This window comes from Psammomys obesus, unplaced genomic scaffold, assembly GCF_907164565.1.
Source record: "Psammomys obesus unplaced genomic scaffold, mPsaObe1.curated_primary_1811, whole genome shotgun sequence".
NCBI classification, from domain to species: Eukaryota; Metazoa; Chordata; class Mammalia; order Rodentia; family Muridae; genus Psammomys; species Psammomys obesus.
Window position 1 is genome coordinate 10,771,348 of NW_026585504.1, and position 25,819 is coordinate 10,797,166.

The window sequence follows — 25,819 nt, forward strand, 5'->3', positions numbered from 1 at the left end:
GGAGTTGCAGATGTTGTGAGCCGCCTGACCTGGGTGCTGGGAATTGAACTTGGGTCCTCTGAAAGAGCAGTACAGGCTTTTCACCTCTGGGGCTTCGTTCTAGTGCAATCAAATGAAAGCAACCAAACAAGAAACCCTCAATCCTAGAGGCCAAACTAATGGGACTAGAGGGCAGCCCTTGAGCTACCTGCTCACAATGGATCACAAAGAGGCAAGGCGTCCCAGAAGTGATGCCAACTAGAGTAAACCAGTTGATAACAACTAATTTTGCATTTTAACTTTGGAAAGGGCTGACCTATTGGCCTTGTTCATGGAGCTCTTATAAGGTAGTGATTGTAGAGAGGTTTGCAAATAGAAAATGTTTCTAATACCATGGTTTGTTTTGCTTTGCTTTGCTTTGCTTTGCTTTGGTTTTTGTTTGTCTGGTTGGTTTTTGGTTTTTTGATTTTTCGAGGCAAGGTTTCTCTGTGTAGCCTTGGCTGTCCTGGACTCACTTTGTAGACCAAGCTGGCCTCAAACTCACAGAGATCCCCCTGCCTCTGCTTCCACGAGTGCTGGGATTATAGGTGTGTGCCACCACACCTAGCTCTAATACCATATTTTACTTGCATTAAGAATAATTTCTGTTAAGGCCAACAGTGAGATATTACAACAGCAGTGATGAGACACAGTCTCTCTTTAGGATGGGAAGAAAGATTTAAAAGGATTATAAATTTACCTTAGCATCACATAGGAGCCATGGGAATAGTTATACACTATTAGATTTGGACTAAAGAGTTGGAGTGTAGGTAAATTTATTCTGTGGTTGGAATATTGAACAGAAATACGGTTAACTCTAAAAACTTAGTAAACTAGTACAAAAAAAAAAAACCACCAGCTGCCAAATCAGAATAACATTCTAAAGCCCCGCTAATGCATCATTTGCCTTTCAAGGGATTTTAATTTCCAAACACATTTCACCCGGATTATGCTATTCTTTCTGTAATCGCCAGTTTTCTAAAAAGCATGGATCTCAAGCACATGCCAACAGGCACTGTCAAGCAAACAACTTCTAAGTTGATTCCAAAACTACTTTGTCTGTAGCTATAAGTTTCTAGTGTAGACATGTGTGAATTCCGTAGATTCTATTCTGTGTACTCAAGCTATTTGCCAAGTGTCCAGTATATTAACATAGATAGGTCCCTCTGTGCTATAGAGTTGCCTAATGGACCTGGTGAGGATTAACAGCTGCCATCTCTGGTCTGTGTAGTTCATAGTGTTCCATGTATTTCACCATCTCATTTTGACTCTGGAAAAGTTGTGAAAGTCCTTTTTATTAAGAGATTCTAGGCAGGAAATTCACATCTGAGGTCCAGAACCAGTGTTATGCAGAGCCGAACTGGACTTTTCTTGGCATCGTGCGATGTTCTTGGTGTTTGCCAATGCTATCCACAAAACACTACGTTTATGTTACTCTGAACGCTTGCATCACTCATGTGTATGACACTCCATAGGGTATTATCAAAATGAGCACAGATCCAAGCAGTGTTGAAGGGAGGCTGGCTCTTTAAAATCCACATTCCATTTTGCTTTTCTCAAAAAGCATTGAGAATGGCATGTGGGTGCAAATCTGTTTGGCCAGAGCATTTGTACTCGCCTCAGTAAATGAGAGATGAGACTATATCCTCTGCCTTGTTTAATCACGTAGGAATACTGTGTGGCCCTGGCCTTGGATTAAGACATATAAAGTGAGACAAATCTTGGGGCTTTCAAATGAACTAAGCACACTGAACACTATGTATACTAATGAAGAATTGGAAGTGATTTCGATGATAGGTGGTAAGAAAATGATTGAATAAGTTACGTCATAGCTTGATGAAGGTTAAGCAACACTAAAGCTCCCATTTTGGAATAGTACTTAGTTACTAAGGGAAATATTTTGTGAAACATTTCCTGAAAGGAAACCAGGATTCTTGTAAACAAGATTGTAATCATATTATCGTTGTGTTGTGGCTGAAGTAACGGACACGTTGTGGATGGTGTATAATGTAAATCATATACAAACGTGTCATTGCCTTTTCCTAATTGTCTAAAATAATTTCTTCATTTTGAATAAATAGTACATGATAAAATGCTAAATGATAAAAGAAAAAAATTAATGAACTAAAGAGCTAGCCTGTCAGGAGTTGAAGATTTTTTTTTTTTTAAAAAAACTAAACACCAAAAATGCCAAAGTATTTAATCAACAAAGTGGCAAATTAACTGATTAGACAGCTTTCGAAAGAAGTACAGATAGCAAACAAATACATGCAAAAAAAAAAAAAAAAAGTTCCACATTCTTTAGCCACCGGCAAAGTGCAGGTCAAACCTGCGATGCTGATATTCCATCTCACCCCAGTCAGAAGAGCTGCTACTGTGAAAACAGCCAACATCAAATCATTGGTGAGGATGCAGAGCAGAGCACCCTCTGAGAGCGAGGGAGCACAGCTTCTGTGGAAACGCTTGTGAAGCTCCTCATCAGACTAAAAACAGTGCCCAGCTCTACCACTCCTGGGCATCCATCCAGAAAGGTCTAAGTGAGCACATGACAGAGACACCCGCTCGTCATGTTTACTGTAGCACGCCATTCAGCATAGCCGAGTTATAAAACCAGTCATGGGTCGAGAACGGTGGCGCGTGTGGACAGCGGGGTCTTACTCAGCTGTAAAGAAGAACAAAATTGTGCCATTTTTAAGAAAATGGATGGAGCTGGAGATCTTATGACGGCGAAATAACCTAGACTCGGACGACTATTGCGTGTTTTCTCTCTGATGTAGAATGTAGATTTTTAAAGATATATGTGTGTGTGTGTGTGTATATTTCATATATGTATATATGAAAAACAAGAAAATGTAATGGAATAAAGGCAGAAATATCATATGTATGAAAACTTGCTATGATTATTTTTATTATTTTTATTTTATTATTATTTATATTTATTATTTTTTATTATCATGGGGTGGTGTTTGTAAAGATGACGTCAGTGCCCCGTTTTGTCCACATAGTGATAGCATGTGAGTCATTCTGTGGCAGTCTGCCTGAGTTTTCAGCCAGTAGACCAGTGGTAAAATTTTGAATCCCCCTTAACTTAGTACCTATGGAAGATGGCAAGCTTTGAAGAAATCCAGCATGTTATGTAGACTATCAAAGTATTCCTCGAATTTAACCACATGCCAGATTTCAAAGTCAGCAGACTGAGATAGTATGTACCCACGGTGGAGCGTTATCCCAGAGCAGACAGTGGGGAGAGAGTGGGCGCTCAGTGGGTTAAGGTTCCTGCTGCCCTGTGCTGGACCTCAGGGTCGGACATGGAAGAAGGAGGTAACAGATTCCTATAACTTCTCTAACCTCCGCCTGCAGGCCATGCATGAGAGTGCTCCTCCCCCGTCACAAACAAACAAATGTGAAAAGGTACTATAGCGGTTTAAATGTGTCTGCCTCGTTCAGCATTTCTTTTTGACAGAAACTTTCAACATAATATAACCTAGATTTTGAAATGCGCGTTGTATTTTTGCTGTTTGCAGCCAACCATTTTACTGACTGTAACTAGTTCTTAATGATAATTCTCCCCACTCCCCCCCGCCCCCCCGTCTCACCTTGCCTTTGGGAACTACTATCCTTTTTTTATTTTTATTTTTTTAATTAATTATACTTTATTCACTTTGTATCCCCCCATAAGCCCCTCCCCCTCCCCTCCCGGTCCCACCCTCCTTTCCCCTTCTTCACGCATGCCCCTCCCCAAGTCCACTGATAGGGGAAGTCCACCTCTCCTTCCTTCTGATCTTAGTCTATCAGATCTCATCAGGAGTGGCTGCATTGTCATCTTCTGTGGCCTGGTAAGGCTGCTCCCCCCCTCAGGGGGAGGTGATCAAAGAGCAGGCCAATCAGTTTATGTCAGAGGCAGTTCCTCTTCCCATTACTATGGAACCCACTTAGACACTAAACTGTCATGTGCTACATCTGTGCAGGGGTTCTAGGTTATCTCCATGCATGGTACTTGGTTGAAGTATGAGTCTCTGGGAAGACCCCTGTGTTCAAATTTTCTGGTTCTGTTGCTCTCCTTGTGGGGTTCCTCTCTTCTCTAGATCTTACTATTTCCCACTTGTTACATAAGATTCCCTGCACTCTGCCCAACAGTTGGCCATAAGTCTCAGCATCTGCTTTGATAGTCTGCAGGGCAGAGCCTTTCAGAGGCCCTCTATGGCAGGTTCCTAGCTTGTTTCCTGTTTTCTTCTTCTTCTGATGTCCTTCCTCTTTGTCTTTCAGGATGGGGATTGAGCATTTTAGTCAGGGTCCTCTCTCTTGATTACTTTCTTTAGATGTACAGACTTTAGTAGGTTTATCCTATGTTATATGTCTATATGAGTGAGTATATACCGTGTGTCTTTCTGCTTCTGGGACAGCTCACTCAGGATGATCCTTTCCAGGTCCCACCATTTACCTGCAAATTTCATGATTTTCTTATTTTTCATTGCTGAGTAATATTTCATTGTGTAGATGTACCACAATTTCTGCATCCATTCTTCAGTTGATGGGCATCTGGGCTGTTTCCAGCTTCTGGCTATTACAAATAAAGCTGCTACAAACATGGTTGAGCAAATGTCCTTATTGTGTACTTGAGCCTCTTTTGGATATATGCCTAGGAGTGGTATGGCTGGATCTTGAGGAAGTGCTATTCCTAGTTGTCTGAGAAAGCGCCAGACTGATTTCCAAAGTGGTTGCACAAGTTTACATTCCCACCAGCAGTGGAGGAGGGTTCCCCTTTCTCCACAACCTCTCCAGCATGTGTTGTCACTTGAGTTTTTCATCTTGGCCATTCTGATGGGCGTAAGGGACTACTATTCTACTACCGACTTCTGTGCTATGGCTTTTAAAAACTCACCTCTGAATGACAGGAGAAGGTACTTGTCCCTCTGTGCTGCCTTAATACACATACCCATAAGCACCTGTACTTTCATCCCTGCCGTTTGGAATGACAGGTTTCCATCCTTGCCATGTTTGAGTAATACCTAATGGGACATATATACCACAGTTTCTCCACTCATTCATCAGCTGACAAACACATGGGTTTGCTTCCATTCTTAGACGCTGTGGACATTAACAATGACTGTGGGAGTTTAGATGCTTCTTTGACACATGGATTTCATTTCACTGAAGGGCCTATGGTACATGAAGGGGCTGATGCACTAGAGATACCTAGATATTTTCTAGGTCGAGTGATTAGATGGTAATGTCTCCGCATTTAGGGTTGTAAAGCATTTCCCTAAATTCATCTCATCTTAAGAAGGACATCTACAAAGTGGACAGGAACCAGAGGAACCCCTCCTCTCCCCCACTTTGTAGGTGAGAAAAATGGGGTTTAGAGGTGGAAGGGTCCACGGAGACCTTAAACAGGGTCAGGAATGTGGGAGCCGCCGAGAGGGATGGGCCACAGCTGTCCGTCCTTCCGTGTGCTGGTCCTTGCTCTTCTGGACTTTGACAAGAGCCTTACTCTTTATTTTCAGATTACAGAACAGGCCCGTGCTTTACCGTGGTCAGCAACCAGATGTGCCAGGGACAGCTCAGCGGGATTGTGTGCACCAAAACCCTGTGCTGTGCTACAGTGGGCCGAGCCTGGGGTCACCCCTGTGAGATGTGCCCTGCCCAGCCTCATCCTTGCCGCCGCGGCTTCATCCCCAACATCCGCACCGGAGCGTGTCAAGGTAATACAGCGGGGGTAACAAAGACATACTCACCGGAGGGTGGTTTTCAAGCTGCCGAGAAGGCCCGGAGCCCCCGGCCTGAGGGTACGGCTGAAGCAAAACCTTGGAGCAAAGGTTTGCTAAGTCTCTCTTGCCAGCGGCCCGTCTGGCCCAGGAATGCTTTCATGTGCGTCTGGCACAGGAGCAGCATCTGTGTGGGGGCGATGCTGTGCCTGATGGCGGCGCCCTGGAGGAACAAGGTAGCTGCTGTTGTTTTTTTTTCTTCCTGTGAAACTCCTAGAATCCAGGGCTCAAGGCTGTACTTAACTGACCTGAAGAAAATCCCTCCTCTGGACGTTTGACATGCTACATTATGCTTTTTTTTTTTTTTTTTTTTTTTAACAAGTCAGAAATAAATTAGAATTGGTTTCACTGTTTTAAATACCCCCAGATGTTGCCTTAGCACTCTGCTGCCCTCCCCTAGAATCCTGGTTTTTGGCTTTGACTCTGTTCCTCCAGCTGTGTAAATTCTTTCATTGTCTGGATGTCTGGCAGGAGAGAGGAGGAAGTGAGCAGAGGCCACTGCGAACTAAACTGATGGGCCTGAAAACTCCCAGGCTATCTCCACTTCCTTTAGACATCTGTGGTGCTTTTTTTTTTTCCTTTCTTTTTTTTTTTTTAGAAAAAAAAATATTTTTTATGAAAAATATTTCCATAAAATTTAGAAAACATGCTGTCCTGAGGCAAGTAGGTAGTAGCTTGGCTCTGTCCTGCATGTTCTTTCTGAAGGCTGGGATGCAGGAAAACAGTGTTTGAGCGACTCTCATCTGGGCGGTGAGCACGAGTTTGAAAGCACCTTGCCTCTCCTGCCCTTGGATGTTGGGAGATGCGGGAAGATGCTGTAAAATTCTGGAATTGCAAAGGACTGATAGGCTCGAAAGCTGATGTCTTGTTTTCCTCATTCTTAGAGAGTCTCCTTGAATTTTGAGGAATTTGTTGGTCTTTGTGTTTTGAAGTTGCTAATACCCATGAGTTGTCGACAGTGGCTAGAGATCTCCAATTCCCAGTCAAGTGAGCTTCTGGTCAGAGGTTTGGGTGCCAACAGAAGTAAGACAAAGGGAAGGAGAGGAGAGGGAAGGCGGACTCTCCTCAGCTTGCTATTAGTCTCATACAGTTTGGATTTTCCCTAAATTTGCTTCCTGTCCCTTTGTGACCATTCATCAACATCTGGTGGGGGGAGGCTAAAGGTAGCTTGCTACAAACTCGTGAACTGGAAATAGCAGCTCCTATGGTCACGTGCAAAGAGAATCTCTTCTTCTGCTGGGGACATTCTCCGAGTGGCCGGGTGTCTTGTCACTGGTGTTCAGCCCGTGGACCAGATGCAAACTGCGGGCAAATGTGTTGTTAGAGGCGGTGGACAGCATAGTATATTCTGGGAGCACCTGGTCAGTGTGGAACTGCCCTCGTATACATTTCCTGTTGGCCAGAAATCATGATCAACAAGACTATCTCTACTATTGTCCGTCCAGCTATAAAATTGTGATTTCAGGCAACGTCTTAATAAACATTTGGAAAATCCTGGTCTAACACAAAAATGAAACTGACCAGAATCCAATTGTTTCAATATAGTCATTTGTAGATTAGAACATTCTGTTAAAATAATGATACTTTTTTACCCAAATCAATATTTCCCCTCTAGCTCCCCTTTATTTGTGGGTGACTTTCCCCAACAGTGTAGGCTGAGGGTCTGCAAATGGCAGTTGCTTTGTTGCTTCTCCCAGCATCAGGGTACTTCACTCACAGATGTCTACAAGGTGGTCCAAGAGGGAAGCTTAAGACTGTCGTTGGGGCTGTTTATCAAATCAGGATCTTCTGTGTTCTGAATGAACAAATGAGGACACACCCGTATACATTGTCTTCACAATGGAATCCAGCTGGCCAGTGTGATGGATGAGGGCATTTCTGTTGGGAAAGTTAATTTGGGACTATCTATAGAACCAGAGACCAGACCCTAGGTTCTTGGACAGGGCATTGGGTAAGGTAGATTGAGTCTCTGCTGTGGGGAAGCCTTTGTTGTTGAAGAACAAATAAGATTAATTATTAGGACTATTGGTGAGAACTGGGGTCTAGATGTTGCTGTCACAATAGCTGGAGCCAAGTGGCACTGGAGCAGAGACTAAATGATGAGTCAGAATGAACCATGTGGCTCCAACGGGAAGAATATTCCAGAAATGAGGGCACAATTACAAAACTCCAAGGAAGTGTATCTGAGGAAACCTGGGGAGGAGGGGGGAAGAGGTAAGTGAGCTGGAGCAAGAGCATACAGTGGAAAGTCATGGGCCTTCTTAGCCGTGATAGGAAGAGACATGATCTGAGCTTTGGAAAGTCCTCCCTGGTGTCTGCTCTGGTGAGGGGGTCTACAGCTGAGCCCACAGATTCTCCAGTACAGCTCTCTCTTCTGGCCCTGATGAACTTTTCCTGCACAAGACAATTTTCCAGAGGGTAAAAGGGAAATCCTTATGAAGCTGTCATGTAGCAACATTGGGGATCCCAAGTAAATTTTGTTTTACCTTTGTCATTCAGTCCAATGCTTAAAGATAATTTTATCATAGACATGTATCACATGTTGACTTTGAAGGATGCTTTTGATTATTATCTCCAATCTGGAAGTGAAAATGACACAGTAAAAGAGTGGTCATCTTAATCATTATATATATTTACTTGCTGTGTAAAATGAAGCCCCCAAATTAATACTAGTCTCTTCTGCCTGTGGGAAGACAAGGCTTCTCATTATTGACTAAGCTATATTAATAACTTAGTTATTTTATATAATATATTCATAACAGTTGATATCATATTCTAAAGGCAGTGACAGATACATTAATATAAATATGGTAATATAATTGTGGATAAACTATCATTTTTTTTTTTCTGCAATGACTCTTTCTCTCTTCCCAAATCTGACAGATGTGGACGAATGCCAGGCTATCCCTGGGCTATGTCAAGGAGGAAATTGCATTAATACTGTTGGGTCTTTTGAGTGCAAATGCCCTGCTGGACACAAATTTAATGAAGTGTCACAAAAATGTGAAGGTAAGCGACCTCATGTTCTGCAGCTAAAGGGAATGGGGGAGGGCAGACAAGATGGCATCGGAGGCAAGCTTGTTTTGGGATTACACCCAATTCCTTCTGTTTTTGTGAGTCCCGTGAGATTGTATATATGACAGTCTGACAGAAACTGTATGTCTGTGGACCATGGAACCAGAAAAGCCCCTGCAGCTTGTTTTACTTTTATAGACACAAAATAAGAGGCCCATCTGAATCAAATTAAGTATTAAAACATAAAATATTTTTGGCTGATATTTGGTTTAAAATGTTCAAGACACATGTTTTGTATGGTTCTAGAGGCATGAATTTAAATTTGATCACTAGATATCATTCAAAATTATACCACTGCCATTTTCTAGTTAAAGTGTACAATTTTGAGTGGTGTGTGTGTGACATATTAACATAAACATTGTGCTCCTAGTTAGAGCTTAGGATTTTCTTTCCTGGGCCACGACATATGTCTACCAAATGAAAAGCTTTCTGATGTTTGCCAAGCCGAAAAGAGTGACCTGATGTGGATTCTTCTGTTTGTGTTTAGTTTGTAGAGTAGGCTTCTAGAGTGTAGATGCAGGGGACATGTTTGTGTGTGGCACTACTGGTATATGCAGAGGCAGTCTGGCTTCCTGTGCAGAACTTTGTTTTTTGAGATGCTGGCATCCAGGAAGTAAATAGACAGCTCTCAGTTCTTTTTGCTGAGTCCATGGAGCACATGGAGTATGTTCTGACGGCCTTGAAGCAACAATCAAACATCCATCTTGTATCAAGCTCAGAGAAAGCCTTTCCTTTTTTCTTATCTTCTCATTCCACCAGCTGCAGCCTGAGGTTTCAATGAGAAGTCTGTGTTTGTTTTCTGTTTGTTGTTTGTTTTTTGCCTGCTTATCTTCCTAGTCTCTAGCAAATAAACAACTCACTCAAAGAGGATCATCTGTCCTTGGGTTTTTAACTTCCTTGTGGATTCCCAGTCTATCAAGACAGCTTTTACTGTGAAGTACAATCAATAAATTGTACAGTCAGACATTTAATATAGCTTGCCCAGAATGGAACAACCTAATTGTCACAGAATTGCCTTTATGGGAGCAGAGTGGCTTTAAAAATTATTGACTGATATGATTTATAATTTCTGCTGCAGTCGAGAATATATTATAGTCAGTTATTTCAGTGTGGCACCATGAGACAGTTTTAGTTTCTTTCTGAAATCAGGCTTCATAAAACAGCTCATTTTAAAGAACATTGGGACTGGTTTTCTACAGGTGGATGGATTTTAGTAACTGTAGATATAAGTATGAAGTAGAGAGAGTCGGTGTAGAGAGTGGCAGAGGCCTGTTCTACTTTTCAACATTATAAATGTCTTTAGAGTGTTGAGTGAGGCCATTCAGGGAGCTTCGGGGGTTTCATTTTGACTCTCATTCTGGTGCTAATTGGGTGTATTGTATTGACATTTTCTCTAGATGAGAACTATTCTCTTTCTGTGTGTCTCTGTCTCTGTCTCTGTGTGTGTGTGTCTGTCTTTCTTTCTGTCTCTCTTTCCTCACTCTGTAGTCCTGGCTGGCCTGGAACTTCCCATGTAGACCAGATTGACTTCAAACTGGCAGAGATCTACCTTCTGAGTGCTGAGACTAAAGACATAGGCCACCATGCCCAGCCTTCATTCTAATTCCTAATACTTGGAACTATTTAAAAAGTATTCCGGTGTGGATATTTAGTCATTATGAGTATGTTTTGTGACAGTGTAATGAGGTTTCTTGCATGCAGAATCCATGTCTACAATGGTCTGTGTCTAACATTTTTAAGCTTTTCCCAGCTTAATACATTGAGTAACGAGAGGTACAGTCAGCTTCAAGATTGGGGCAATGGAGACCATATGGCCTGTCCTAGCCTGTGTTTTGTCTTCTAGATCAGAGAAACTTCCTGCCTGAACAAAAATCGATTTTCTGCCTTTTGCTTTTTTCTTGATTAGAATAGCTAACAGTCAGAAACAGTCATGGATGTGCATGCATCACACAGAAGGTGCAGATATAACATTCACACTGAAAAAAAAAAAAAAACAACACAGGGAACTCAGATCTTATTAATGCTAAGAAACCTACTTTGTGATATATCTAATGAATTAAAATTCAACCAGAGCATTGTTAATATTCTTGACAACAAAAACAAATTCTCAATGCACGTTGGAATCTGTAGCAAGGCAGAGAACAGAACCCTTTGGCGAGAGCTCATCTTTCCACTGCCATCCACAGTTATATTAAATTTAGATGCTGCTTTTTCCCTTCTCTATTTCTCTGTGCAAACTGACATCAGCTAGGCCATTTTCTTGTTAGTACTATATGTACAATGGCCTGAGGCTGGTTGGAATATTGTTGGTAGAAACATCATCAGAAAGTCCTCTAGAACCTTCTGGGAGCCCGATTCTCTTCATCAGTTCCCTTAATGTATTCCAATTAGGAAAGCATTAGGGGAGTGGTCCCATTTGTGTCCTTTGTGGTCAAGGGAGGGAGCCTAGCCGGTCCTAGCATACAACCACAAAGATGACAAGAAATGGCTGGGGAGGAGGGTCTGGCATAATAGTGCCCTCATTCTCAGCCCGTGTGTAAGAGTAGGCTTTTCGTTACTGTGATAAAATGCCTGAAGGAATCAGCTTAGAAAGAGGAAAGGCTCACGTGTGCGTGTGTGTCCTGCACCTGCGGCACACATGTGCAGGTGTGAGGACAGCTTGCAGAAGAAGGCTCTTTCCTTCCATTCTGTGGGTCCCAGGGGTCAGTCTCAGCTTTCAGGCTTGGCAGCAAGTGTCCTTACCTGCTGGGTCACGTCGCTGGCCCTGTAGCTGGCTTTTAATGTGTTTTTCCCTTGACTTAGAAAGGAAGAAATTGTGTAGCTTTTATATTACCTTAAAAATAATAATAATAATAACAATAAAAAGACTTCAGTCTGGTGGGTATTAGCAAATTCCCAAGATTCCAGCCACTGCTCCTCCACTGCAGGATGGCTCCATTCGGGTGCTTTTCATGAGAGCTTCCTCTTCAGAATTCTCCCTTTCTTAGATCTTCCTTTTCCTAAAATCCCAATAAAACGCTATAGACTAAGGCTTAATAAATACATTGACTGTAGAACGTTTAAAATGTAAGTTAATAAGCTGAAGCGATTCAGTATTAGATTTTAATAGATTTTTTTAAAAGACAGAGATTTGCAGCTGTGATTTGAGAAAGGGGATCAGGGCTCACAGCTGCCTTTCTGCTGTTTTTTCTGATGACTGCTAAGCTCCCATGCTAAAGGGGCACAGGCGCCCTGCCCTTCTGGAAACCACGCCCATATTTCCATAGGTTACTGTGGGAGAAAATTAAGAAATAATAAAAACGGATTAAGTTTTATTTCTGGAAGAAGTCCCTTAATTAACAATTAACCTTTAACGTTCGGGGATTTAGATTAACGTCAGCCCACCTCCAGCGATCCTGAGAGCGTGGCATGATGGGAAGGAAGTTTTACCACATGGTTCTTCCGTCCACGAACTCCCTGGTGTGTGAGTTATAGTGCTTGGGATTTCTCTTTACCACAATAACCTCATGTTTACCTGATAGCTCCTTGCTTTAGAGGCTCTTGTCTTCCTGGGCCCCAGTGAGCATCCCTGGGGCTCTTTGACTCATTGCCACAGGTGAGACTCCTGGCCATGGTGCTCACCTTTTGGCTCAGCATAGCTAGCTCCTTGCTATGGTAATGGAGTAGTGGTATAAACCGAAGAGCTTGGTGAGCAAGGAGGGCCTGGCCGGAGTCTGGGTAAAGTCCCTAGTTCACTATGTGGTTGTAGCTAGTGCAGCCCTCAGGGGCTCATCACACCTGTAGCCCCGCCTCTCCTCTCCAGCCTGGAGGAGACTGGGAGAGGTGTCCAGAATGCAGAAGTGCTGCCAGTCCCGCCGCAGCCAGCAGGCCTCCCAAACTGCTGTGTTTTTATGGCTGGTATTTGAGAAAGACTGATTCGTGGAGGCCATACTCCACACCCTTTGGGATTCTGTGACTTGGGACGCCTGAAGTTCTAGTAAGAGAAGATAAACACAGCATTATAAGAGTCGAGACGATGATGAACCAGGAGGAGGAGGTCCAGCCTCTGACTCTGGTTTAAATGCTGTGCACACAGTCTGTCCCATGAGGCACTTCCACCCACGTCGGATGACATATCACAACGTCAGCTCTGAGCATTCTAAAGCTAGGAACCTGAGAAGCAAGGTGGTTTGTAATACTAAAGGACAGAGGAGAGCAGGTCACTGGGGAGGTGACACTAGGGAATTAAAGGTATTTACACCCTCATGGGTGACAGTTTGTCTCATCCTGTTAGACCTTAATGAGGGAACATTAGAGTGTGTATTCTGAAACAAGTCCTGTGACATTTGCAGACATTCATCAAAGGTGGACTTCTCAAGCAGCAGAGCTTGAGACTTGGCGTCACTGTAGACAGTGGAGACTTGGGCTTAGCATCACTATAAATGATGAACCTGTTCACTTCCCCCAACCCCTCAAAGTCACCCTGGCCTAAGCATTTCAGAACATACTCTACCACCACCATTTTATTTTATTTTATTTTATTATTTTATTTTATTTTATTTTATTTTATTTTATTTTATTTTATTTTATTTTATTTTATTTTATTTTACTTACCACTTTTTGTTTTACTGTTTATTTTTGAGGCAGAGTCTTACTAGGTTGCCCAGGCTGGCCTTAGATTTGCTCTGTAGCCTAGGCTGCCCTTTAACCTCAGATTCTCCTTCCTCTGACTCTCAAATAGCTGGGAAGCAGAGGCCTACGTCTCCAGGCCTGGACCTTTCCTATACTTATACTTAACAAGTTTTATACTTGTTAGTTTTCCTCAGTCTTCACTCATGAGACGGGCACACCCAAGCATCAGGCATATGGAAATCAGGTCCCATAATCACATCAACATGGTGAGGATTAGATGACTTAGGATTTTCGACATGGCCTGGCTCTCAACACACCGGAACTCTCATTATCCTCGCTGTGGTTATTTTCAATAGATGATGCCAGTCTCTCTGGTTGGCAGGTAGAAGATGTTCCCACATCCTGCCAAGTTAGTTATGCTTCCAAAATAACCTTTTCTGATATTTATAGCATTTTAATCTCTTTGGATATTGATATCTGATGCTAAGTGGCTTAAACAAAAATGCTAGCATCTGTCTCTATTAATATATTGAAAAAATATTTTTAGTAACTCATCACATCATCTTTGTTAGGCACTGTGTAACATTATCATTGGAGGACCCTTTGGAAAGAAACACTTTGTCATTGCCATGACAAAACACCATGGCTGAGGCAACTTATGAAAAAGCATTTCATTTGGGCTCACAGTTTTAGAGGACTGGAATCCATGACCAGCATGGTGGGGAACATGGCAGCAGGCAGGTAGGCAGGCAGGCAGGCATGGTGCTGGAATACTGCCTGACAGCTTACATATAGATCCACAAAACAAGACAGACAGGGAGAGACAGAGACAGAGACAGAGACAGAGAGACACAGAGACAGAGGAGAGGAGAGGAGAGGAGAGGAGAGGAGAGGAGAGATGAGACTGGGAATGGCTTTTGAAATCTCAAAGCCTACCCCCAGTGACACATATCTTCCAACAAGGCCACACCTCCTAATCCTTCCCAAAGAGTTCCACCAACTGAGAAGCAGGTATTCAAATATATGGGACCATTGAGGCTGCTGTTATTCACACCACCACAAAAGCCGGGCCTTGCAGTTATGTCTTCCTCTGCCCTTTAATAAGGTTTTGAGTTTTGTAGGCTTACTGATACACAGATTCTCTGTGCTCAGAATAAGTGGGGCTGCAGAAAGACAGAAGGATACCAAAAACAGAGCTGTTGTAAGGAGAGACTCGGGGCATAGTGCTGGGTCTAGAAACTTACACTTTGTGTGGGCTGCTTCTGCCTGGAATAGCTTTACCTTTACCAGTGGCAGATTCAGAGTGACAGTACTGTGCTTCATAGCTTTGAAGCTACGCTCAGTGAAACACTGCTTCAGCTGCTAGACTGGCGTAGAAAATGGTTATTTTACTTTTCAAGAGGCTAAACAGCATGGCAATGGTGCCGTTGAATGGGCTGTCAGCTTGAATAGAAATATGCTTGAGTGCATGAGAATTCACATGAATGTGGTCCACTTACAACCCTGTTTTGCTTTTTAAATGATGTGGACTGGAGAGGAAGTGTTCTCACTTAGTGGTGCTAAGTCTTCCTGAGCATCAGCAGTACCAGCCTGGCTGTAGTGGGTCCTCCAAGAGGCCTGGGCAAATCCTGCTTTTCCTTGGCACAGTGTAGGCTGCCCTTCTTGTTTGTCCTAGATAGTACAGTGCATTCTCCATTCCTTCTCCTCCCTTCCCTTGCCACTATTGATACTTGTGAGTGAGAGGTTTGGGCTTTTGAAAAATTCCTTTAAGGAAATGGTTAGATTTGTCTCAAAGGAACATTTATTGTTTCCTTGGAGGAGACCAGTAGCCTCAGGCCCTAGCAGCTGATCCCCTTTGGCCTCTGTAGCATTCAGGATATTTGTTAAGACATTTCTTTAGAATCAGCATGTGAGAAAGAGATGGGGAAGTGGCTGGTATGTGAAGACAGATTGGGTGAGCTGTGGTACATCCCGGAGGCCCCATCAATGACCACAGAGGACGGTGTGACATCAAGTGACCTTGGTGGTGTGGAGTCAAGTAGCCTTCATAGATGTCCCTCACTGCATTGAGGTGACCAGACTTCTGCCCATCTTCTACGATTTCCTATTACATATGGGGTACCCAGGCAGGGTGTGGCCTCGGGCTAGGCAGTCCTATGCAGCTCAATGATCCCTGACAGATTCAAAAGTCAGAGACAGTCTGTTGGGTACATCTCAAACAGAGGGAACAGTCAGTCTTTCCCCAGAGAGAAAGCTGACTAGAGCACTCAATGTCTTCTGCAGTTCACGCACCAAACACACATCCTTCCAACACAGGACCACCATCACGGTCATTTGGATGTACTACTGGGAATCCAGCCTGGTACTTCATATCCCCAGTCAGGGTTCAGGCCATGAAGTCTTCTCTGAAGGACTGTAGTATCTGCCTTGTGGGAAATTTGATTGAAAAATATGGACCTAATTAGCAGAGGAGCTTAATATAGTACAAAATATAGAGAGAAGAAGAGAGTAAGCTTTGAAATAAATGCATTTGGAATATTAGCATGCTGCTAGCCCGTGAGCTTACGATCTTAGGAGGATGAGCTTATTTGGCCCTCTCTCTTGAATTTGATAAATCCCTAGGTAGCATCTGCCTGAATAAGCTCTTCTCTGGGCAGCTTCTATTCGGCACACACAGCTGCGTCTGGGGGGCTTGACTGCACAAGAACTCTGTCTTCATCCTTGTAGCCACGACATTCCATAAGGCACCCTCCCGATAACAGGAACTCCTCTTTCCATTGCAGACATTGATGAGTGCAGCACCATTCCCGGAGTCTGTGACGGCGGCGAGTGTACAAACACAGTCAGCAGTTACTTCTGCAAATGCCCCCCTGGGTTTTACACCTCTCCTGACGGCACCAGATGCGTAGGTGGGTTTCATTACAGATGGCAGGCACGGTTTTTATACATCGTCCGTAATGAACACCTCTCTGAGTAAGTTTGTCAGTGGGACCAGTTGAGGGGAAGGTGAGCACTTATGGAAATGCATTCAGCAGTGGAGTGCCCTGTTAGCCAGCCGAGGCATCTTGTGTCCTTGGTTACGGATTTGTAGACGTCCTCAGTCTGCGAGTTAAGGTGCAGTCAGCTTCACCTAACCATGCTGTCTCTCCATGCCTACCCTCAGTCATTTTTCAGAATCTGTGTTGATCCCGGTCTGATAATTGGCAACAATCTCTAATTGGTCTAGCTTTCATACAGTCTGCTCTGTCAGACTCATCTTCTTAAAGTAGTGATTTGATTAAATAACATTCTTGTTTACGCATCTCAAGCACTTTCCAGCAGGGCAGGGAAACTAGTGATTTTCGATCTGTGTCCAGTGGTTCCACATAAACTGCATGTTAGTGCCTGTATAGATACACGCTCCACGCTTAGCAATTCTGCTCTTAACTTTTGTGGTGTTCTGCTTGCATGAAGACAGAAATTAAGCGAAGGGTTATTTTATTCTTTTTTTCAAAATATTTTATTTTATTTGTAATTATGTGCGTGTGACTCTATGCACCTGTGAGTACAGGTGCCTATGGAGGCAAAAGAGGGTGCTGGATTCCTTGGAGCTGGAGTTAACAGGAAGTTGTGATCCTCCCTAATATAGGTGCTTGGCACCAAACACAAGCCCTCTGCTGATGTCACGTGTAAATCAGTGGCTGCCAGTAACTCAATGGCAGCTTGTCATTTCAGCTCCAGCAGTTCCCATTTTACCACACGGATCAAGAGTCTGAGGTGACATGGTATCAGTTAATTTGCAAAATAGTAGTCATTAGCCTGTTAAAAGGTTACCATTGGTACACGTAGGTCCCAGCTTTGCTCTGAAGGAGGAATCATCCATCTACAAATTATATGTACACATTTCATAATTTGGTCAAGCGATTACAACTGGGTTTTGACCACCAAGCTGGGATACGTTCAAGCCTGAGGCTCTTTCCCCATTTTTAATAGCTTTTGGGTTCCATGCCCAAAATATTTACTAATGTGGCATACAAAGATTAGTAGCTTTGAAGCTTTTCAAGTAAGAAGGTAGAATTTTCATTTCACCACCATTTTCGTGGACAGGCACCACACTGTGGGCTAGCTGGAATAAAACACATACTTGTTGAGACCGTCTGCCCAAGAGGTACATGAACCACAACCAACACTTCCTGGGAACTGCATCTCTACTTGCCGGTGGTCATAAGTACCACTCGGAAATAGCCTAGTGTTTGTGAGGCTGACTCAGTCCTTTTCTACGGTTTGTTTAGGTTTCTCTTTTCCTTCTTTGTTTAAAATAAATAGTGTAAGTGCTCCCAAGTTATGCATGTTTATCTTTAAGCATTTCAACAATGAAGCCATCAATCTTTAAAGGCTTTGTGTTCTTAAAAATGATTCAGACAAGTGTACCTGATGACCTTCTGTGACAAAGCTTGACGCTTAATACTCAGGCTTAGGGCACATAGGGATAGGGTTTCGACTGTCGAAATTTCACATCACAAAATCAATTCCTGCATATCTTCTGTTAAGGGAGAAGCATATTTTGGATATTATTCACTTTTCACAACTTAATTGTGTATGTAGAGAGGTGCATTTTCCTTGAGAAGCCACACCCTCAAAATGTGTAGACGGAGATAAGTGTTTGCACTTTGCTGTGATCTCCCCTCTTCACAGCAACATCTCAGGGGCGTGTCCTGTGCTCTGGGCTCTTCTGGGTAGCTGAGAGTTGTACCACAGTGTGTCAGCTGTTGTCATGACAGTCAGACATGATGTAATCCAATCGAAATGATCTATAGGAGTGTGCCTCACCATGCTGCTCCGAGAAGATACTTTTCTGCCAAAAAGAAGAGAACTCATCTAGAACTTGCTGGGTCCCTATAGGACTAGGAATCTGCAATCATTGAGGCTTTGGAATTTATTCATAATTAACCATTTGAGAACATGACTTCGAGCCTCAGGACAAAAGGGAACCTGATCACTAAGCGTTAGATTTGACTGAAAACTGGTTTGCTTGTCCCTTTAAAATGTAACCTCATGGGTCTGAGGCACAATTTCAGACTAAAAACTAGTGCCCATGCCACAGATTAGTGTTGTTTTTAAATGCCTTTCTATAAATGTTTGCCGAAATGGCTAACATTAAGCAATTTAAACTAAAGACAGCCAGGCTGTCTTTAACATAGAGACACGTCTTTATGAATAACCGTCTGTCACTACTAGTGATTGTCTTAGTCTTCTCCCCCTCCCACGGCACATTGATTTTAACCACTTCCTCTCACCTTGGTTATGGAATGAGGAATTTTAGCCAAGTGCCCCATCGTGCAAGGGCGAGGTGTGAGACGGGGCATTTCTGATTGTGTAAAGGGCCTATGGAATGTGCCACATTTCCTCTCCACAGCTCACACGTGTGGGTCAGTCTGTCATAGCCCCAGGGGGAGACATGGAGGTGTCAAGACAGAGGTGTCCCAAGCTGGATCACAAAGACTTCATGTGTTTTGTTTTTGTTATTTTATTTTTTATTTTTTTGGTTCTCTCAGATGTTCGTCCTGGTTACTGCTACACGGCTCTGACAAATGGGCGCTGCTCCAACCAGCTGCCCCAGTCCATAACCAAAATGCAGTGCTGTTGTGATGTTGGCCGATGCTGGTCTCCGGGGGTTACCCTGGCTCCCGAGATGTGTCCTATCAGATCAACTGGTAAGAACCCATCTATAGTGCCTACAGCATATCCCACACAACCCCTCCAAGCTCATGGCAATATGTGCAGTGCAGATCCAAAGGAAACGCAGGTATATAAGTAAGATTCCAGAAACTTGAAGTGTGGCCATGGAGGAATCCCCCAGACGGCGCACAGGTAAAGGCTTGTTTCTAGATCTGCTGGTGACTGACTTGGTTCTCTCGTTGCTTGGCGCAGCAGTCTCCTCAGGAAGCCTTTGTTTCCCCTTATTCTCAGTGAGGGACATGTTGGTTCTCCTGTGGCTCTTCCCAGCTCAGTAGGATTTCTTCTGTAAGTCCTGTTGTTTCTGAATCCTTCAGGTCTTCCTGTTTGTCTGTCATATTCCCTTCATTTCCGCTAGAAGCTTATCATTCTGCGATCTGAATGACGGGGTGCCTCCCAAGTGGCCAGCGAGAGATCCTGCCATGTACATTTCCTAAAGTGTAGCGCACCTGACAGTCGCTCTAAGACCTCTTCATGATGTCTTAGACATCATTGTAATCTCATATTTCTCATGCTCTCTGTAGTAGTTAGCATAGTAGTTAGCATAATCTTGCTCCTAAGAGATGCTTGGGTAGAACACACAGCTCATTAAATATGATTTTCTCCACAAATTCCAATGAAAAACTGACCTTAGCTCTGTTCAGTTTGATTCCTGAAAGGCATGGTCAAATCAGAGACTTGAAGCAAGGTGGTGAAATGGGGGGGGGGGGGGGGGGCCGGGGCGCAGAGCTGATGTAATGATTTTGAGCGTGCTGTTCATAGGATCTGCCATTCCCATCACAGGTTATAGAACCATTTATGGATGTCAAGGTAGGCTGGTATTCATCTCTGAGAACCGCATGGGTGAATCAAAGAAGTAATGAAATTTTTCTGGGTCTACATACATACACACACACATACATACATATGGTTCAACAGGTGATACATTTTGGACACTTGCCGTTTATACCCTAAAGAGTAAACCTTCCTCCTCATTTGCCCCGCAGAGCAGTCACTAGATCCCTGTTTAGATGCACATGACTTCCTGCCAAGATGTGTGACTTGGGTACCAGAAAAATTGCTTCTCAAATGCACACATCAGTTTTGGGAATTAGTAACATTCATTGAATCCTTTGTGTTGAGACCTTGAGTAGAGAAGGGAAGACAGTAGATGCAGGTGCCAGGAGGAAGGCCTTGGACAGGAAGACACGAGTTCCTGTGTGTGACTTTGCAGGGAGCTGAAAGACAAAAGCCTGACAGACACATAGAGCAAAGCAGACGGATTATGCAAACTGATTTGCAGGTCGGCGTTTGTATGTTCAAGTCTTTCAAGACAGTGCAACTGAGCTCTGGGCTTCGTCTGTGCAAGTGGTGATGTAAGATGGAGGACTTAGGTTTTTTTTTTTCCTATTTCTTTAAAACAAACAAACAAACAAATGAACAAAAACAACAAAACCCCAAAAAACTGTGTTTCATCTCTGAGTTGAATGGATACATAAAAAGTAAAGATCATTGAGAAAAATGATCTGTAGCTGCTGATCCTTAATGTAAAGGGGCTCACAGATAAAACCATCACTCTGTAGAGAAGAAGGAGTTTAGGGCCCAGTTAGAGACTTGTCCTACAGGGTTAAGGTGAATTTAATGGTGTTCTTAAAGTAATATATTCACCTAATTAGCAGAAATGCTAATAGGCCATCCAACTTCTTTTACAGATCCTAAAAGAATTTTAAAACTAGGCTGACCTGGTGCTTACAAGTTCTTGAAAATGAAGTGTTTCCTTTAATATAGTCAAGATTCAATTAAATCCAACACATACTGAAATCCTCTTATATGTAACTTACAGGACTATGCTGAGAGTGAAAATTAGTTATGACTTATGTATGGTCTAAACTTAAAGTACTGCATAGAAATGTGATGAAAACATGCTCAAGGAACAATTGATGTGGTATGTCTAAATTCTGTAAGAAGAGTCACTGTAGTTTTAGTAAAAAAAAAAAAAAAAAAAAAGGAAATGTAGCATTCTGAGTCAGGAAAACACAGACAAGGAAAATTCCCTTCCAAATACAGAAGTATACCAAGAATTTGTGGGTCAAAATTCCAGATAAATAATAGAGCATAGTAATGGAATTCTCTGGAAGCTTGAACTAGGTCTGAGTTACAGGTGTGAAGTAAGACTGAAGAATGTTCAGAAGTGGACTAGTTAGAGGCAGCAGAGTCTGTGGAGTTCTGTGTGGTTATTCAAAAGTAAATTGGCAGAATGTCCCACGAGATTGAGTTATGAAAGCATTTCAATAGTTCACAGGTAAAGAGAAACATTAGCTTTATCTAGCATAACAGTTAACACTGTGTAGAAAATACCTACATAAAAATCACTTTGACTGTAATAATAAAGTTATTGACTTTCTCGCCAAAAGCAAAGATGAAGAATGCTGCAGAATGCCGGTGGCTGTGGAGGAGAGCTGCAAATGAGTAAAACAAACATACCCTGAAGCTAGGCGCTGACTTTCCATGCAAGTCTTTCTTCCCTCCAATACTTTCTCTCTATATAAGCAAGAGTGATCTGAAAAGATTCATGTGATCATGTCTGACCCTGCTAGAGACTACAGTGACTTCCCTTTGCATGAAAAATAAAACCAAAGTCTTACAAACAACAACAACAACAAAACAAACAAACAAAACGAACAACAACAATGGGGCCTCATGTAGCTTGGGCTGTCCTTATACCCACTACGTAACCAAAGGTGACTTTGAACTCCCACTCCTGCTTTGCCCCTTTCTTTCGTCATCTTGCTGGCCCTTATTTTGTGTGTCTGTGAGTTTTAAAATTAACATACAGAGTAATGGGTTTCATTATAGCAATCTCATTCATGTGTGTCATTCTCCTTCTCTCTAATTAGGACAGGAGCCTGCTGATGTGCTTTTCGGATCCTTGTGACAGCGGTGGGGGGTAGGGAGAGGGCAGGGTGGAGGACGTGACACCTAACATGATTCCCAGTGGAATTCAATGTGTAAATGTCTTTGTGGGTTTGTAAGGAACACATGGCACCTGCTCTGGAGACAGTTCTGTTGTTGTGGTTGTTTAAATTCTGAGTTATTCTCTCAATGTGATTATTGCGTAGACATTAAATGTATGAATGCATTGTTTATTCTGATTGGCCAATGCACTTTGATTTCTTTAAAGGGATGTTTTCTCAGGCCTCCAGGCAGCCCTGGCTCTACTGACTGTGTCCTCTTGTGTTGTATTCTTCCAGAGGATTTCAACAAGCTGTGTTCTGTCCCTCTGGTAATTCCTGGGAGACCAGAATATCCTCCCCCACCCATTGGCCCCCTTCCTCCAGTTCAGCCCGTTCCTCCTGGCTTTCCTCCTGGACCTGTGATTCCAGGCCCTCGGCCACCTCCAGAATATCCGTACCCATCTCCGTCACGGGAACCTCCGAGTAAGAAACGAAAGCCACCTCCTCACTTGTCTTAATAACTCATATTTTTGGCTTACACCACTTTCATCTTTAAATATTTTCACCAATTGTTAGATAAAAAAAATTTTTACATAGCTTTGCAGGTTTCGTGGTTTTCCAGTTTTATAAATAAGAATGGAAGCCTTGTATGTTCCGGAAATGAATGTACTTTTGTTACTGATAGTCTCAATCCAATGTGGGAGGGTTATGGGAAAGACTGAAGTCTGATTCAGAGAACAAATTAATGGCAGAAAATGTATGAAATTATACTTTAGGTCATAGAGTGTACAAAGTAGTTCGTTAACTGCCAACGCCTCGCTGCTGTAGTTATTTACCCAAACTGGAGGTTTGAGAGTAAGGGAGTGGGTGGGTTGGGGAGGGACAGGCAGAGAAACCCCTGCAGCGTCTCCCCTCCCATGCCAGGTACAGTGGGCTCTCTGAAGTCCAGATGGGATTGTGCTCTAACAGCTGACTCACCCTTGGTGGCTCTTCCTTCAGAACTTGGTATTTTGTTCACTCTTGACAGAGTAAGAGCTGACGTCATAGATAAGAATAATTTTAATGGGGTTCAATGCTGTTCTCCTAGGGGTGCTGCCTTTCAACGTTACCGACTACTGCCAATTGGTCCGCTATCTCTGTCAAAATGGGCGCTGCATTCCAACCCCTGGCAGCTACCGGTGTGAATGCAACAAGGGCTTTCAGCTGGACATCCGTGGGGAGTGCATCGGTAAGCAATCGGTCATGTGAATGAAAATGAGGAATTTTTCAGCTCTTTTGTAATTATCTGTGTCTTTCTCAGTGCTCTATGGCTGTGAAGAGTCACCATGACCACGGCAACCCTTATAAAGGAAAACATTTAGTTGGGGCCGGCTTACCGTTTCAGAGGTTTAGTCCGTTACTGTCATGGTGGGGAGCATGGTGGCAGGCGTGCAGACGTGGCGCTGGAGAGTAGCAGAGGGTTCTGCATCCAGAGCCGAAGGCAGAGAGAGACACTGGGCCTGACTTGAGCATTTGAAACCCCAAAGCCCACCCCCAGTGACGCACTTCCTGCAACAAGACCACACCTACTCCAGCAAGGCCATACTTCCCTGTCAAGTAGAGCTGCCACTCCCTAATGACCAAGCATTCAAATAGATGAGCCTAGGGGGCCATTCCTATTCAAACCACCAGAGTCCGTACTGGTTCTCTATTGCTGTTGTAACAAATCAGCTCAAATGGTGGCTCCAAACAGTAGACCTTTATTATCCTTGGCTTCCAATCCAGGGCTTAAAAGCTCAGTGCGGATAGCATTGAATCTTCAGAACCTCTGGGGGAGAGAGAATCCCCTGACCATCTAGAATTTCTCAGACTCTGGAGTCAGGCAGAGCACCATGGCCCTTGTTTATCTATACATCCAGGAGGGCAGTGTCTTCAGTGGCACAACGCAATAGAACCCACCTCTGCAGTAACTGTTAGTCTCTTTGACTTTTTTTTTTCAGTACTGGGAGTTGAAGCCAGCATTTTATATATGCCAGGCCAGTGCCCTACCACTTAGTAACATCCTTATTGCTTTTCTCTTCTTATTTTTGAGACAAGGTCTTACCAAGTTGCCTAGGCAAGCCTTGGTCTCCTAGTAGCTGGAATAACAGCCCTGTGCTTTCACGTCTGTCTGTCTGTTTGATTTTCTTAGGCCAGACTCACAGAAGGAAGAAAAAACAAAAAATGTGTTTTCATCTCAGAGCATATTCATATTCTCTGAAAATGGCACAAGGGAAGAATGCAGGCTAACTGCTTAATTTGCAATGGGAAGAGCCCTGGTGTATTGGAGAGGGAAAGGGAAAGATACATTCATTATGCAATTTCCCTTTTTTTCTTTTTTCAAGTTTTGCTTTGCTGAGAAAGGGTTCTGCTACGCAGCCTTGGCTGACCTGGAACTCACTATGTAGTCCAGGCTGTGTCCTCTAACTCATAGAGTTCTGCCTACCTCTGCTGGAATTAAAGGTGTGTGTGCAGCAGCACCTGGCTTTCCTTCCTTCTTTCTAATTTTTTTTTCTTTTCTTTTTTTTTTTTTTTTTTTTTTTGAGGCAAGATTTCTCTGTCTAGTGTTGGATGTCCTGGGCTTGATTTGTAGACCAGGCTGGGCTCAAATTCACAAAGATAAGACTGTCCCTACCTCTCAGAGTGCTGGGATTAAAGGTGTGCCCCACCCCCATCCGGCTTTGCTATTTTCTTTTCTTAAACGAAAATGTTTTTTATGTATGAAGGAACCTATAAAGCCTTAGCATTGTGAGCTGTTGTGCGAGTTTTCACTAGGACATGCTGTGTGTTACAGATGTTGACGAGTGTGAGAAAAACCCATGCATTGGTGGTGAGTGTATCAACACCCAGGGCTCATACACATGTCACTGCCGTGCTGGCTACCAGAGCACACTCACCAGGACAGAGTGCAGAGGTAAGGGGCTTGGGGACTGGGGGGCATCTGTCCCAAAGGAGGGCTTTGCTTTGAAGGAACCGAATAAACATAAATGCCAGGAGCTAATTCTCTCTCTCTCACACACACACACCCCGCTCTTTTTTGTGCCTTATTCCAAACATCATTTCTCTAAGGATGTTGCTATAAAGTCTGGCAAGCATTCAGATTATTTTAAAAGCTCTCCATGTGCCTGGGGGAATAAGCTTGTTTTCACTTCTTTTGAGTCATTTCTGCTGGTTGCTCATCTTCCATCTGGGTTTAGGGGACGTGGTTACTCTGCCTGACAGAAGCTGGGGAAAGCCTCTGGTAGAATGGCGTGTCAGGAAGTTCTCTACAGAGAGGAGGATGGGGGACTGTGCTCCACACAGGTCAGCAGACAGCAGCAGCATCACCCGAGGATTGCCTGAAGGGATGACTCTCTGGTCCTTTCTCAGGCCTGCTGATCGGAGCCAGCGTTTGGCAGGCTCCTCCCTGCCATCTGTCTGCATCCTGAAGTTTCAGGAGCACTGTAGATGACTTCTCAGAAAGGTTGCCATTCAGGGATATTTCTTTTCCTTTTTCTAAAATATCAAAATTAACAAATTTTGGGAGGATTTTGGACATCAGTACCATATTTAGATGATTTCCCCCCCTCTTCTTCCTTCTCCAACTCCTCCTGTGACCCTTCAACCCCCTCTCAAATTCATTACTCTTCACACCCCAACACACACACACACACACACACACACACACACACACACACACACACA

The 25,819-nt window shown here is 43.4% G+C and overlaps 1 protein-coding gene across 1 annotated transcript in view; it reads left to right on the top strand.

Moving 5' to 3' along the window:
• The window catches only part of Fbn1 (fibrillin 1), a 174,654-nt gene that overhangs the window by 64,857 nt on the left and 83,978 nt on the right, over window positions 1–25,819 (top strand). Inside the window, exons 7-13 of the mRNA XM_055599100.1 lie at window positions 5,523–5,720; window positions 8,667–8,792; window positions 16,253–16,378; window positions 19,004–19,162; window positions 22,415–22,600; window positions 23,205–23,345; window positions 24,930–25,049. Of these exons, the coding sequence (XP_055455075.1) occupies window positions 5,523–5,720; window positions 8,667–8,792; window positions 16,253–16,378; window positions 19,004–19,162; window positions 22,415–22,600; window positions 23,205–23,345; window positions 24,930–25,049 (1,056 nt within the window). The remainder of the gene's footprint in view (window positions 1–5,522; window positions 5,721–8,666; window positions 8,793–16,252; window positions 16,379–19,003; window positions 19,163–22,414; window positions 22,601–23,204; window positions 23,346–24,929; window positions 25,050–25,819) is intronic.